General features: G+C 38.0%; 1 protein-coding gene and 1 non-coding gene across 2 annotated transcripts in view; one reads left to right on the top strand and one right to left on the bottom strand.

Annotated features, from left to right (window-relative positions):
• The window catches only part of COL12A1 (collagen type XII alpha 1 chain), a 122,180-nt gene that overhangs the window by 18,617 nt on the left and 88,285 nt on the right, over window positions 1–15,278 (bottom strand). The window contains exons 48-57 of the mRNA XM_023517274.1: window positions 14,572–14,610; window positions 14,337–14,475; window positions 11,790–11,932; window positions 11,375–11,484; window positions 6,662–6,811; window positions 5,145–5,222; window positions 3,800–3,886; window positions 2,346–2,399; window positions 898–993; window positions 301–354 (exon numbers count right to left, since the gene is read on the bottom strand). Coding sequence (XP_023373042.1) covers window positions 301–354; window positions 898–993; window positions 2,346–2,399; window positions 3,800–3,886; window positions 5,145–5,222; window positions 6,662–6,811; window positions 11,375–11,484; window positions 11,790–11,932; window positions 14,337–14,475; window positions 14,572–14,610 — 950 coding nt within the window. The remainder of the gene's footprint in view (window positions 1–300; window positions 355–897; window positions 994–2,345; window positions 2,400–3,799; window positions 3,887–5,144; window positions 5,223–6,661; window positions 6,812–11,374; window positions 11,485–11,789; window positions 11,933–14,336; window positions 14,476–14,571; window positions 14,611–15,278) is intronic.
• On the top strand, window positions 10,356–10,462 carry LOC111727475. The gene has a single exon (XR_002775031.1). It is a non-coding gene; the product is annotated as a U6 spliceosomal RNA (small nuclear RNA).

The following is a 15,278-nucleotide window of genomic DNA, read 5'->3' as shown; positions in this document are numbered from 1 at the left end:
GAACAGCACCACTCAGAGATCAGACCAGGCACCAGGCAGATACCCGACAAACAGCACCTCTCAGAGATCAGACCAGGCACCAGGCAGATACCGGACAAACAACACCACTCAAAGATCAGACGAGGCACCAGGCAGATACCCAATGAACAGCACCACTCAGAGATCAGACAGGGCGAGGGGTGGAAACTCGGGAATCACATATCCAGGTTCACCCGGGTTCACCTATGGAGGCCCTCCAGAGGCAACTTTTCCTATAATACATGGCAGGGGGTAAAAAAAGCAATTTGAAGACCAACTCACTGTCCGGCCCGGGAGCCCTGGCTCTCCAGCGTCCCCTTTCATCCCTTGGCGACCCTACAGGAAGCAACAGGAAAGCAGTGCTCAGGCGCTTCGCTGAGGTTAAGTGAAAGGGGAAGACGTGAGTCACTTCTGAAACCTTTGTCACTCCATAAATCCAATGGAAGGATTCGGAGATGAGCACATTCGAGGGACGACTTTAAAGGAAGATGAGTAAAACTTTTTTTGGACTAATATTTTTAAAACTACAGATGCTATTACAATTTCCACTTACAATGTTATGAGGTAATTTCATATAATTATGGGATAATATACCTCCTTTAAACGAACATAATTTAACATGAGGGATACACATATGTACATTACTTTTAAGAAATTTTTCAATAAGGTCAAATGTGTAGCAATATTGTTTTCTACACATTTTTTATTATTATGTGTACCATTTACATATCTGAACTGAAACAACAGTAAGGTGTTATCTTAGGGACTAGCCTTTTTAGAAAACACTTAAACACTTGAGTTTGTCCAATGCGTAAAAAGTTCCCGTTAAACTCAATGTTAGCCCCTCATCCTCATTTCATACAGAAAGCCTTGGCTTACTTGTTCTCCCGGAATAGAGAGTCCATTGGGTCCCTGAGGGCCTGGCGGACCCTGGGGGCCGGGAGGACCTGTGTCTCCACGAGGACCAGGGGGGCCCTGTAACACACAAGACAGAGAGATCCACAGAGTAATGCAGGGCCATTCCAGGGACTTGTCTTCATGACTCTAAAACATCAGCCAAATAATCTTTGCAAACACCTCCAAACTCTACAGCCATGAAAGCATTTATTAGCATCATCTCTTTTTTCCCTTTACCACTCATTAGAAAAGGGAAAGTGTAATAAATTCATAAGAGCTCTTAGATTTCGATAAAAAATTCTATTAGAAGTAGATTTTTTTAAATAAAGTACATTGAATATAATACACTCATATACAGGTTTGTATACTCATCGTTTCATGTAAGATCAAAGGTCTTGATTTATTTCAAGCTATTCCTGATTTCTCATAGTCTTAGGCTTATTCCTGGGACTAAAGTACAATACATTAAGATAGTCAGGGACAAGGCCCCCGTGCTGGAGCTCTTTTACAGTCTGTCCAGGTGGAAAGGGCACGAACTTGGATTCAGAGACCTGGGTTAACACCCCAGTCTCACCCTCTCTTAACTGAGTTATCTGATTCTTAATGATATAGGGACCAAAGGCCACCCGTTATCTTTATAAAATATTTCCTGAAAAGCTTGAGTTGTCTTATAGAAAAGCAGTGTGGTGGGACCAGCAGAAGGGGTGGTGGACCCAGTGAAAGCAGAAGGAACCACTCAGCATTTGTTCTGAGACAGATTTCAAAAAAAAAAAAAGAGGAGCAGACGGGCTCCCTCCCAGCTCCAGGTCTCTGGGAGGATCTGCTCTTTGAGGAGGGGTCAAGCCCCCCCCCCCACACACACACACACTTCTCCATGCTTTGGAGCAGCCCTAAGGCTGCTTCTGAGATGTCCCGTGTGGAAACCGTGTGCATTTTCTGCTCTGGCTAGTCCACATTTTAAGTTTCTTTTATTTCAGGTTAATGTGGGATTCCATGTTCGATGACATGCTTCACTCTTATAAGGTTAAAGGTTGGATTGCAGGTGAGCTTTTCACTCAGAGCGTGTGCAGTGTACCCGTGACTGTGTCTGTTGCGTGGGAATTTACCCACCCCCTGCAGCCTCTCCCCCCACTGGAATTTAATAGAGTTTTTCTCTCCCGTGAGCACGTAGCTGCTGATCTACTGATTCTGATTAAGTACTGAGTACATGGTGCTTGTTTTTCCATTCTTATGATATGTGTACTTTGCTCAGGAGAATGTTCTAATCCATCATTTTGACATCCAGAGACGAGGCAGTGGTAACGAAATTACCTGAAGGGCACTGACCCTGAACTAACTTGCTCAAGGTCACATACCCTCTTCATGGAAACCTGAACACTCAAACTTCAACACGTAGACGAAAATGTAAATGCACTCTAAAATATACTTACAATTGCCCCACTGATACCTCTTTCTCCTCTGGGACCTTTCGCACCAGGTCCTCCCTAAAAGACACAGTAAGAGCACGTTTTAGTGAGAACATTCGGAAAAGTAAGAAGAAGTTAAGATATATATATTTTTATATATTTTTTCCAAGAAAAAGTGCATTCTGCAGATAATTATTTCCAAGCTACATGCAAAATATTGAAGCAGATATTTCATGTCATAAAAATATGTGAGGAAATAAAATTTCAATACTTGGTATATTATAAGTGTTACCCATTGTCAGCAAAATTTGAAGTTCATTTAAAAATGTGAGGTTTATTGAGAAAAGCAAACATTACTTGAATATAGTAAAGAGAAATATGTGTTTTGGAATTGTGTGAATTGTATTCTTTAGAGAAAGTAATACATAAAAAGAAGACAATCTTTAGTATCTCACAACATGGGCTTCAGTATTATAATAGGAATTTAGAAACCTCTAGACAAAGAAGAAATAAATATGGTAGTGATATCCAATAATGTTACTTCACAACAGGGGGTGGGGGGAGGGAATCCCCACTTCCCAAAAAGTCACTTCTAAGTCACATCCAAGAATTAAGTTCATGTTTGCAAATATAAATCAGGCACGTCACTATTATTTTTAAAATGATGGTAATTCCAGTGAAATTTGGTATATAAGAAGCTTGTTTATAATTAACCTAAAATCAATTTATAATATCTGCTATGGACCAGCTATAGTAAAATTCAGCACTCCTATGTTAATTACCCCTTTTCTTGAAAGAAGCCAACAGGGCTTAGAGCTATTATTTCTATTCCTCAAAACTGTCACCAATTAGATGTTGGGTGGACCAAAGCAAGGTGTGACACATTGATCATTGAGGTCTGTCACACAATCCTCAACCTTTTCCCTCTCACTTTCTTAGTGTTCTCTCCTCCTATGAATAAACCTGGTCATTCTTCTCACTTATGTTATTCCAAACCCCACCACTTTCATTCTGAGTGCACAATGTGACCACGTACGGGATCACCCCCTCACATGTTATTCTCATGATACGTCTGCTGCATAAGGTACACGTGGTCTAGGCTCTCAACAGGTTGTTCTTGGGTCAGCCTCTCAACCATGGCTCTACACCATGGGCACAAGAAGGTTTCAGAAGATGTAAGGAATTTTCAGTCATATAAGTACAGATGGAAACCCAGGTTTATATCTTTAAGAGAAAAGCTCTTGGAGACTAGATAATATCATGTGCCTGCAAGGCTGGAGAAATATATCCAATGCCGGAATCAAATACTCTTCTTGATTTCGCTCCGTCTCAGACATGTAAGATGGTCTGCAATTTAGCTTGTGCTATCTTAAAAAACATGAATGGATGGAAGTATTTTATGGATCCAAACTGGAAAACAGGTGGCCACCCCAAATACATCAAAGGAAGAACGACAGGGTGCATTTCAGTTTCCTTACTGCAGGGCCTGGTGGGCCTGGGGGTCCGACGCTGTCCTGTGTACACGTGCAGGCATTCGGAAGAGCGGGGCATTTTGCTTCATCTCTCTGAAATTTTGAAAAGAATATTTACCTATAAATGCAGGGAGAAAAAAAATGACTTCCCATCCCCACCCCCACTTACATACACAAGGAAGGTTTCGCGACTTGCAGGAATCATTTCTAGCTGACTCGCAAGTCGTCCTGTGTGGAAACGCGCTGTGCGCCTTTATGTCTTTATTTTACACTTTGCTGTAGGAAACCTCACACGACAAAGAAATGTCTACAAGGCCACCAGGGCCACTGGGAATTAACTCAATTTTTTCCAATCCTGTGAATCTCAACTATCAACTCCCATTTCATTCAGAAAAAAAAAATTCCAAAATTCTTTCCATGGCCTACAAACCAGCACCCCACCACCCTGCCCACCTCATCTCCTACCACCCTTCACCCTGGACTTCACTCTGCTCCTGCTCCAATGACCTACTGAGTGTTTCCAGATATTTGGAGCACACTGCGGCGATGGGGCCTTTGCACTCACAGTCCCCTCCAGCTGGCGGCTCTGCCTCCATTGTCCACGCTGTTTGAATCCCACCTTATCGCTGGAGGCTGATGGCACCTCCATTGCTATCCCTTGATGCTGTTTTCGCATTTCCTTTTCATCCTATGACTGTCACTCTCCGACACAGCATGTGTGCTGTATATTTGTTAGTTCCTTCTCTCCCCTGCCTTTCACTGACATGCTCACTTTTTAGCGGTGTAACCCTAGCACGCAGATAAAGCCCTGGCCTACAATAGGAGCTCAATATGTGTTGGCTAAAAAATGCACACTCCTCTGTGCAGACATATGCAGGTCTTTGCTTGCCAGAAGCTTCTAATCCTTCACCAGGGTTCACCTTTGTAACTATGACCACCTCCACGGATACTCTGAAGGAAAGCCATCATCTCAGGAAGAAATACGATGGTTATTTCCACCATCTAAAAAACCTTAGATATCCTGAAAGGACATGGCTTATTCTATAAAATGCTGGCTTTTTACAAATAATAAAAGGGCTTTGCAGTTAGAGGGTTTATCAAACACATTAACTTATCAACACTTTTCTGTTAGGGAGAATTTCCAGATATGATCTGAGCATTCCTAGCTGGTGAGAGGGGTCACACACAGGCACGGAACTGAGCCGTGGCAGCTGGTGAGCACGTACACACTGGTGTCTTTAGCTCCTTCCTGGGGACTCAACTGCTGAGTGCTACTTCCTCTCCCAGACTCAGCGATTTATTCCTGGGGGACGGTTAAAGCCAGGACAGGATTCAGTTCTGGTTTACTTACCCTAGAGGGGATATCACAGCATCTGTCTCTGCTGGTCCACACCGGGCTGCAGACAATGTCAAAACTCTGGATTTGGAACTACAAACAACCAGCAGAAACATCATTAAAGATGCATGAAAAATGCTGTCTATTAACATTTCCTCCTTTTGACCCTTGCCAGCTTCTCACACAGACTCTCTCAAGGGTGCAAGCCCTCGAGAGCAATGTAACTCTTACTTCATAAGGAAAGAACTTCAAAACATATGCCTAGGAGAAAGAGAGAGTCAAGTGGCGTGTACACTCCTGACTCACTTCTGGGCTCAAATGAAATATGTGCATGACTTTGCTTTATTTCTTTAAGAGAAAATTAATTTCTATATTTAAAGTAATTTTAAAACTACACACATTTAAGTCAAATTTTAAGAGTCCACTTTTGTAGAAAAATAACATTAACGTAAATTAAAGAACCATTCCTCACTTACTCTGTAGCTAATGTTCTTCTACTCAGAAATTATTACTTAGGGGTTGAATAATAACTTTTCTGGTGACCCTTAACTGTTTCAATATAGCATATACAGTATATCTTCCTACATTTAAAAAATAAAACTCTTTTGATAAAAAATAAAAAGTTGTTTAGATGGCATTATTCTTTTTAAAAGCTTGATATAATTCTACTTACATATCAAATCCAGTTTTCAGTAAAAAGTTCGGATTTTAATCACTATTATATTAAATTTGGATTAATTGATTCTATACTGTGAAATCAAAATTCCCTTTCTGAATTAGAAGAAAATCTTATCCCTGGAAGAAAGCTAAATTATCAATAAATAATCTCATTTTTAAAATAATAATAATAGAAGCTAAAGAGATTGACTGGCTTTGCTTTTAAGATAGTATGTTTAATGGTTGACATTTAATATGAAGTTAACCAGCTTGGTACAGTGAAAACTGTAGAATTAGGTTTTTACTTCTAAATAGCACTGTAAATAGGGTTGGCGTGCTTCTGCCATACCTGGGGGCAGTGAACCTCACACTGATGGGGTCAGTTGGCTGCCCTACTATACTGATCCTTCTGAGACAGACAAATGATTCCTCTGTGACAGAACAGAGGTCGGGTGATAGTCACCCCTAGTGTCCACAAATGCTTGATGTTCTGACTACACAAATCTGTATTAACAATTATCTTTGAGGAACAGGAAGGCAGTATTCTAGACTTCACTGAATACGCTGGCAACTATCAGTGTTACATTCTCCAATTTGATCCCATTTCAAGATGACCACATGGTGTTCCTGGTGCCTTCAGATCTTCCTCTGTTTCCAGGAAGGAAAGTACATCATTGTGATCTGTGGGCAGCAAACTTTCTCAACGTAACTTTTCCAACATTTCAATGACCAACAAAATCTGACCATTTAATACCAAGGAAAAGATAAAAGAAAGCCCACTAAGCGATTTAGAAAATGCAATCTTAATCTTAACACAAGCTACTGAGAAAAATTAAAAATTTTTATTGTTGAAAATAAAAAATTTTGTCACTTACTGCCGCTGATTTCCTCTCCCCCTTCAGGAGTTTCCCAAGAATTTCATAACCATCTGTCGTGATATTTCCAGCTTCCTTGATGTCTTTTTCGATAATTTCATAGCAGTCAATGTAAATCTTAACACTTTTTGAAGTCACAACAATGTGAACCTAAAAAGATAATTTGTTCCCATTGTAAAATTTTGGTAGAAATCTTAATTCTGCATAATTCTGATCACATATTTTTAAAAAAAAGATCCTTAGGCCATTCTCACTCTAAATCAAGAGTCTTGGAATAAAAATCCAAGAACCATACTGTAATCTTAGTGGTGTCATTTGTTAATAATATGGAATTAGATAAGCCACTTAAGCTCTGGTCCCATTCTCCTTCATCCACATACACATGCATAATTTTTTATTTTCCCACTGTGTAGTCTTACAGAAATGACCAGAGAGGATGACGTGAATAAAATGACTTCGTAAACTACAAAGAGCTATCCAAGTAGAGGTTAAGAAATTCTGTGTCTGTTACTCTACTCAGTACAAGGAGCCTTAGGCATCTTTCACTGGTTTTGCTAAATCCACTCTCTAGTTTATCACTCCCCAATCTCAGCCAAAAAATACCTGAACACCATATAACATCTAATACAGTAAAGAACTAGGACATGTCCTCTATAGAGATTCAACTCGGAAAATCAATAGAATCTGGTATTCAGTTTCCTTGTAAGGAAAAAAGCTTATGGTGATATATTTTTTTGTCAACAACTGAGGACCTGTAGAATAGTAAGAAATCTATTAGTATAGATAACCAATAAAACTTCTGTATTTCAACAATGTGAAGAATGGTCCTGGCTAATCTTTGACTTCATAGCTATGCTCAGAGTTTCCAATTATCTCAACACAAATACTCAAGTAAGCACTCGATGATTGCTTTGAAAAGTTTGGCAGCAAGTTAAAAGGAACAGAAATTCCCTTAAAATGCTCTCAGTCCACAAGCATAAGAACAATTTCTAAAGCTTTATTTTTAAACTAAATATTTCTCCCACATGGAATCACCACCAAAACACGTTTAGGGCATCAATGATAAATACGAATTACATATTTCTTTTTTATAAAAGGGACATACAGCTCACTAAAAATAAAGTTTAAATACCTCCAGGGCAGTCAACTAATACTGAATTCAAGAAGAACATTATACAAGCATTTCTAGGATATTTATGATCCGAAAAGAATTAAAACCTTTGTTGCGGCCACAGAAGCAAACATTCCCTGAGCATCTGAAAAGCCACGGAACCCAGAAAAATTGTTTCAGAATCAAAACTGTTTTAATTTGTGTCCAAATTGTTCCAAGTACCCTCGTCATTCCATGCTAACCATAAAGAAGCACAACCAAAAAGCCCATTTTGCTATAATTTATTTGACGTGTTTTGTCATATTTTAACCACGTGTACAGTTACACTTCAGATTAAGCTCTTCATCTGCAAATCATTGTCCCAAGTATTTAGGGTAACCAGTGTCTGTCCTGACTGTCAAACTTTGTTGGTTCCAGACCAGTAGAAAGAAACAGGGACTTCCTTGTTATTCATCTCTCTTCTCAGGCTCTGCCTTTTTATAAACCTTTTTTCTCCTAATCTAGTTCTTCCCCGTATCATAAATTTCTCACATTGATCTCTGTCATCTATTAACAACAGAAAAGAAATAGGAAGCTTTTCCTTCTTTCTTTTTTATTTCAAAATACTATTTTTGGTTACATGGATCGCTTTTCCAATGCTTGAGTCAAGGCTGTAAGCACAGACACAAAGCTTCTCAGAGAATCCACAGGAGCAGGAACTGTCCACCACTCCTTAACTAACCTGCTTTAGCTAATCTCCTCTCTAGGCCTCCTACCACTACTTTCCTGCTCTCAGAGTCATGCTTATTGTCATCACAAGGTTGAAGAACTTCAGGAATTAGATGGAAAGTGAAAGGGGGGTGCTTGAATCCCTGGCTCAGTAAGGAATGTAAATAGCTGATGGTGACTAAAGGTGACACTTGAACTGATAGAATAAATAAGAGTAAGTTAAGGGGATGGTGTGGGGGTATTGTGTACTTGTCACTTGCTAGGATGCTACATCTTAGATTAAATCTATTCAGCACACCCCCACGCACACAATGGTAACTGTGTTGAGGTAATGGATATGTGAATTAGTTTGATTACAGACATCATCTCCCAACATACGTGTAAATCAAAACACTTCATTGTACACCTTAACTACATACAATTTGCATATGTTGATGATAACTCAGTAAAGCTGTTTTTAAAATAAAGAACGGGGTAGAGGAATGAAGAGGAAGAGCATAGTGAAAAAGGAAAGGAGAAACTAAAAAAAAAAAAAAAGGACAGATTAATTTTTTAAAAAAGAGGGTAGCAAATCTGGGGAGAAATGACACAGCTTGTGAGAAGGAGAAAAAAAACAGGCACCGTATAAAACTCAAGAATGCAAATACCTCTCAAGAAGGCAAATGTATGAAGAAAGGAAAGTCAAAAAAATAGTTATCTTGACTTGTAATAATTAATGACTATTACTACAGACCTCCAAAAAATACTGCTTTTTTGGCCCAGATAAAATGAAGCATTCCATGAAAGTTGGAAATTTTAAAATAACAGTTACTAAAAGGCTATCAGTTGCTCAGTGAAACATGAGACTCTCACTATCTGCAGTGGGTATGAAAAGAAAAATAAAATAGTTGTTTTTAACAAGTTAGTCAAATGTAAGTTTGACAAATGTATCAATGAGCCAAAAAAGTTCCTAAGATCTATGCCAGATTCAACATCTATTACTAGGTAAGGGTCAGTTAAAGCCAGTGATGTTTGCTTCCCCATTGAGGCCTTTACTTTACTGCACTTCACTATGAAAATCTGTAAACTTTTAAGTAGATACACTATTGTATTCAGAGACCTCTGGTTTTTCCTTTATTTGGGGGAGGGATTATCATTAATGTGCACACCAAAGCCTGTTTGAGCCTGATGAGGACAGACCGTCACCATCCTTATCAAGAATCTGATTCATGATGAGAGAAACATTCTGCAAAGAAACCAAGATTCCTTGGGAGAAGAAACAGCAGGAAACCCTGCTGAATCTACTCAAAGGGAGGAAGGTTCTTCAGTTTTCACTGAGGAATGAGATTGAACTAGGTATGTTTGTCTTTTATATATGGGGCAGGTATTTCTTCACACCACATGGGGAAACTTTAGACCACTTGTATAACAACTGGATTCCTGTTAACATAACCCAATGGTGAAGAAAGGCTATTAAAACATCTATTCCCAACCTGAGTTGCTCTTTTTATTTCTAATGCTTCTAGCTTCAGTACTTCTTAAGAAGTATTTCTTATTTGTCAACTAACCATCCTTTAGAAATTTGAAAGAAAGTTTCTACTATTGTCTGGATGTTGACATACAAAAACCTAATTAAGATCACCCAGAATAAACAATTCCCTAGAATGCACCTTAGAACTTTTAATAAGATTTTTGGAAAATTGTGCTTTTAGAGAATACATGTGTTTGTATTAAAAATTAATCTCATAAACATTGATCTTAGTTATTTGGGTGGATATCAACAACATATGGACTGATAAAGATGTTTATACTATATTTCACTGGCAGGCTTGTAATGTTTCAATCAATGAACAAGCTAAAGAAGATTACTATTCTCTATAAATAAATAATATTATGGTGCTTGCTTTGGCAGCACAGATACTAAAATTGGAACGATACAGAGAAGATTAGCATGGCCTCTGAGCAAGGATGACACACAAAATCGTGAAGCGTTCCATATTTTTCAAAAAAAAAAAGAATAATATTATCAATTAAAATATAATCCACTAAAATTAAGCTATTCAAACTAAATGATGTAAAGGTTTGTAAAAAAATGATAAGTAAAAATATAGGTTAATACTATCATATATACTATATGATTCAAATTTTACAAAAATGTATGAGGTCTAACGATTAAGCTTGAAACTCATCCTAGAAGAAGTGCCTCATTGCTGAACACCACTGTGGTCACCTTTGAAGTTCTCCTCTTGGCCATCTGGTGACCATACTGATATTCATCCAGGATGAGTTCATGAACTTAATTGTCAGACCTCATACAACAACAGTTCTAATGGCCATTCCAGAAAAAGAGCTCCAGAATTTCACTGAAGGGTGGACAAGGCACTGGCATCGGGGCATAGCTTCCCAAGGGGAGTACTTGGAAGGTGACCATACTGATATTCACCAATGAGGGAGGTAACACTTTTTCTAGGATGAGTTCACAAACATACTTAATTGTCCAACTTCGAAAGCACTTACAGAGTAGAACCTCCATAAACTAACCACCCAAGGGACTGTAACAGACTGGTCAACATAGGGAACTAGGCCAACTGTACTGATATGCACATGTGGTGCATATCCAGAGTATGAAACTTAGGTCAACTTAAGGACATGGTCAATGTAGGCTGGTGGTCAACTATGGACGTTCTACTGTATATCAAAATGTCATTAGTAATTATCTCTTGATCAGCATAATTATTTTACTTTAAATGTTCTTTGAATATATTAAATTCTCTAAAATAAGGTTTTATTTTTAAAAGATATAGCTATGAATCTACCAATTTCACATGATAGTTAATAAATAATTAAAAAATAAGTTAATTTTTAAGACATATTCTTTTTTTCTAGAAATAAGACTCAGACAATCTTGTTTTTACCTTATGAAAACTTCCATAAAATAATGTCTTCACTTCATCCGTGTCAAACGTAACAGTTTGTACCTCGCCTCTTGTATCCGTGTTAAAGAATGACAACGTCTTGCTAGAAGCTGTAATCAACATAAAATTGTTATTGAATCGCATGCCTGGTATACTTTTTATTGAAAGTATCAGCAAATAATTCTTTTAGAGTTTTCTGAAATATGCAATTATATCAACTGTGATAAAATGCAATTAGAATATCTACTGATGCATCACAAAAGTATAAAGATAAAAACAGGTATGTGAATATCTGTATGTGAAATATAGATATTCACATATATACTGAGAAAGTTTTTAAAGAGAAAAGAGGAGAAGGAAGGACAGGATCAAAACTATGTATGTGTGTGTCTTAAAATAAGAGAACAATCCTTACGGTCTGCGATCACGCCCACTTGTGGTCGGTAGTCTCTGTCTGTGATTTGCCAAATTGCAAAAGGGTCACTGGGAGTTTCGGGAAGAAGTCTGAACAATAATATAATTGTGTATGAAGGAGGGAGTCCATTGGGGTGCAGATCTCTATTAGAAAAAATGAAAGAAAGAAAAGAAAAAGATTGACTTAACTTCAGGAACAGAGACTATTTAACCTTTGGACCAGAATCTCATTATGGGTACTATTAGAAGCTATTTATAATAATCTGGCTCCTTCCGATTTCTCTTTAGAAGGAGAAAAATTTAGGAAACACATCAAAAGAACAAACACTAAAGACCCATTATGTAAACTGTAATAGTTGATTTATAAATTAATAAAGTCACAAAAGTCTGGGGAAATTACCAGATAGTCTTTTGTCCTTCTATTAATAAATAAGTTTTCTAGACACATGGAAGATTGTAAAATTATATGGTAATTTTAGAGTTATAAACATTATAACTATGACTACCATTTAAAGAGAATGAATCTTACTAAATACACTGAATTTGCAATGTCAGGCATATGAGATCATAAAATGGCTTAAGATTTTAATTCCTCTATTCTTATCACTAATAGTTTTTCCAATTCCTTTTTTTTTTTTTTTTTTGAGACACAGTCTCACTATGTTGCCCTCAGTAGAGTGCCGTGGCATCACAGTTCACAGCAACCTCCAAATCCTGGGCTTAGGCAATTCTCTTGCCTCAGCCTCCCGAGTAGCTGAGACTACAGGTGCCTGCCATAATGCCCAGCTATTTATTTTCTTTTTTTGTTGCAGTTGTCACTGTTGTTTAGCTGGCTGGCCCAGGTTGGGTTCAAACCTGCCACCCTTGGTGTATGTGGCTGGTGCCGTAACCACTGTGCTACAGGGGCCAAGCCAGTTTTTCCACTTCTTAATTACTCCCCTGAAATCAAATAAACTCTCTCCACAGCTCACATATTCCCAAAAAACAAACCAATTGTAAATGCTAAGGCCATGTACGTGTGCAAATGTTTGATGATGATAAAAGAAAAAGAATGTGAGTCAATTAAAGGGAAATGTTCCTTGGCTTCAAGCTTTGAGGCCCAAAAAAAAAAAAAAAATTCAATCCCATATCCTTCTAGAGTTGAGTTAATCATTGTTCGGGGGCGGGGGCAGATCTCTGAAGCAGAATTAATGGTTTTCCATGTAAGAACATTTAATAACACTCTCTCTGAAGGCAAGAAACAAGCCTCGAAGTTGTACCTACGTGTACCACATCACTTCTGGACTATAACGATGTCTAGCTTCTTAAAACACGTGCTCTGGACAAGCTAATGTGATTCCTTTTACAAAGAACTATAAAGAACTTTACAGTTGTATAAACTTCTATAAACTATAAATGTCTTTATAGTTCTAGAACTATCTTTATAATATTCTGTGTTAAAAACAATATTTCCTCCCCATTATCTCATCTCTCACCTGGCCCGTTTTTCTCCTTCTTCCCTAGTTAACCAGTGCTTGGGGGGAAAAAACAGCAATAATTTCATAGCATTGATGCTTCTTTTCCGTCTGACAAAAGCTCTGACTCTTGGGAGGACGACTGGCTGTCGTAAGTTAAAATGTTGTGATCCTATCTTAAGGTGACTGGAAGAGTTAGACACTGAGTATTAAGTTTTCATTGAAAAATCTAGAACTTTGAACCCCCGTGGTTAACCGTAAAAATGTCAGGAACTTGCAGTGTGGTCAAACTACAACAATATGATCTGTGCCTCCTTAAGATAAATTAGTTTCGAGTTGAGTGGGAATTTTCTGTCCACTTTCCCAGAGTATTTCAAAGTTTTCTAACCCTGTCCTCATTTTCTGGTAGCTTTCTTTCCTCCTCTTCCTTTCTCTCCATAAACTAGAAAATATGTATTTTTCAACATAACAAAGTTTTCACATTGATGAATAAGAAATCCATTTTTCGGTTATCATTCCCAGGTGTAAACTTTGGTGAAGCAGAGTAACACTATCTAGAGTTACCCAACAGATGCTAAAGCATCAGCCAATACAACCAGCCACTGAGTGTCTGGTCCTGGGCAAGGGAAGCTATGGAGCTGTTCATTCTCCAGAGGTCTGAAACCCTAAAAAAAAGATGCTTGCTCTAAGTTTTTACTTAATTCCATCCAGTCCTGCACCACAGGGAGAAATGTTCAAAATAAGAAGTTGGCTTCCTGTTTTAACAGCCTCTCTTAGAAGAAGCATAACTACAACTCTAGCTTTCAACTCAAAGGGGTCAATAATCCGTAATACTGCAATACCAGGGGAGGTACTTGGGCCTGGGAATAATGAACAAAGCTTGAGCCTTAGTCTCCTGAGTGCAAAGCACTGATATAAACTGTGGGAAAACAATTAACCCAACTGTATTGAAGAAAACCCAGTTAGGTCATTAGTAAGAAACCTTCTGACAGTTCTAGAGTTCCAGGATTCTAGGAAGCCAGAAAGATTTCAAGAACCTCTTGCCTATTATAAGAAAAAAAAAAAAAAATAGAACCTCCTGTTGTTCTACTTACGCTGTTGGCTGATTGATAAATGCATTCTTCTGAAGCCTGTAAGCTGAGTAGCTGGGGAAAGACCCTGACTCCAAAGATACACCTTGGACAGATGCAAAATTCTTTTCTGTCAGGTTGTATGCTTCGAGCATCTTAAAACCTTTGTATCAGAAAAGAAAATATTAAAATGAGTACATTTTAACTATTTTATTGATTAAATTTTGAAATTAATTATCACAAAAGTATAAATGCTTACCTGGTGAGGTGTAGCCATCCAAATAAATAAGGGGGCAACCTGAAATGTACAGGGTTCTTTAAGTGTGATGTACCAGTGTGATGAACAAACAGTATATATACACAGAAAGCACCAATGTCTATATTTCAGGTAATGAAACTGTTCATTTTACCTCATTTTAAAAATTTTAAATGTTCATTAAATTCATTAAGTCATTTCTTCTTATTACATTTAAAATTCTTAGTTCATTTTATTTCTTTAAAAAATTTATCACTTTAATCTTTCCTGCATTATTTTTTGTGAACTTCCTATATGTAGGAGAAATTATACTATCAACCACTGTAACAAATTTTTTCTGAACATTCTCCAGTTCAATTGGGATTTTACAGTGTTACTATGATTAATAAAATAGAATTAAAGAGGGAAGTTTTCATATAGATTAAAGTTTTCAATAGATTAAAGTACTTCTCTCCCAGAGACTTTTAGAGCCATGCAAGGTTAGGAGGAGTCTATCCTTCCCAACGCTCTTCTCTGCCACACCCCTGAGCCTCGTGTTACCCACCAAACATCATGTAATGGTAACAAGTGTTCAGTAGTTTTCTCCCTGAACCCCCCCAAAGCCTGGGGTACCAGTGAGCTGCATCCAGGGCCACTTGGAATGGAAAGTGGGCACCTATAATCCCCACCCCTTTCACCAGTACAGCCCCACTCTGGACTTTAGCAGAAGT

This window comes from Otolemur garnettii, unplaced genomic scaffold (assembly GCF_000181295.1).
Source record: "Otolemur garnettii isolate 467f Iridium unplaced genomic scaffold, OtoGar3 scaffold00107, whole genome shotgun sequence".
Classification (NCBI taxonomy): domain Eukaryota; kingdom Metazoa; phylum Chordata; class Mammalia; order Primates; family Galagidae; genus Otolemur; species Otolemur garnettii.
Note: the sequence above shows the minus strand (reverse complement) of the source record. Positions and strands in the feature narration are given on the sequence as shown.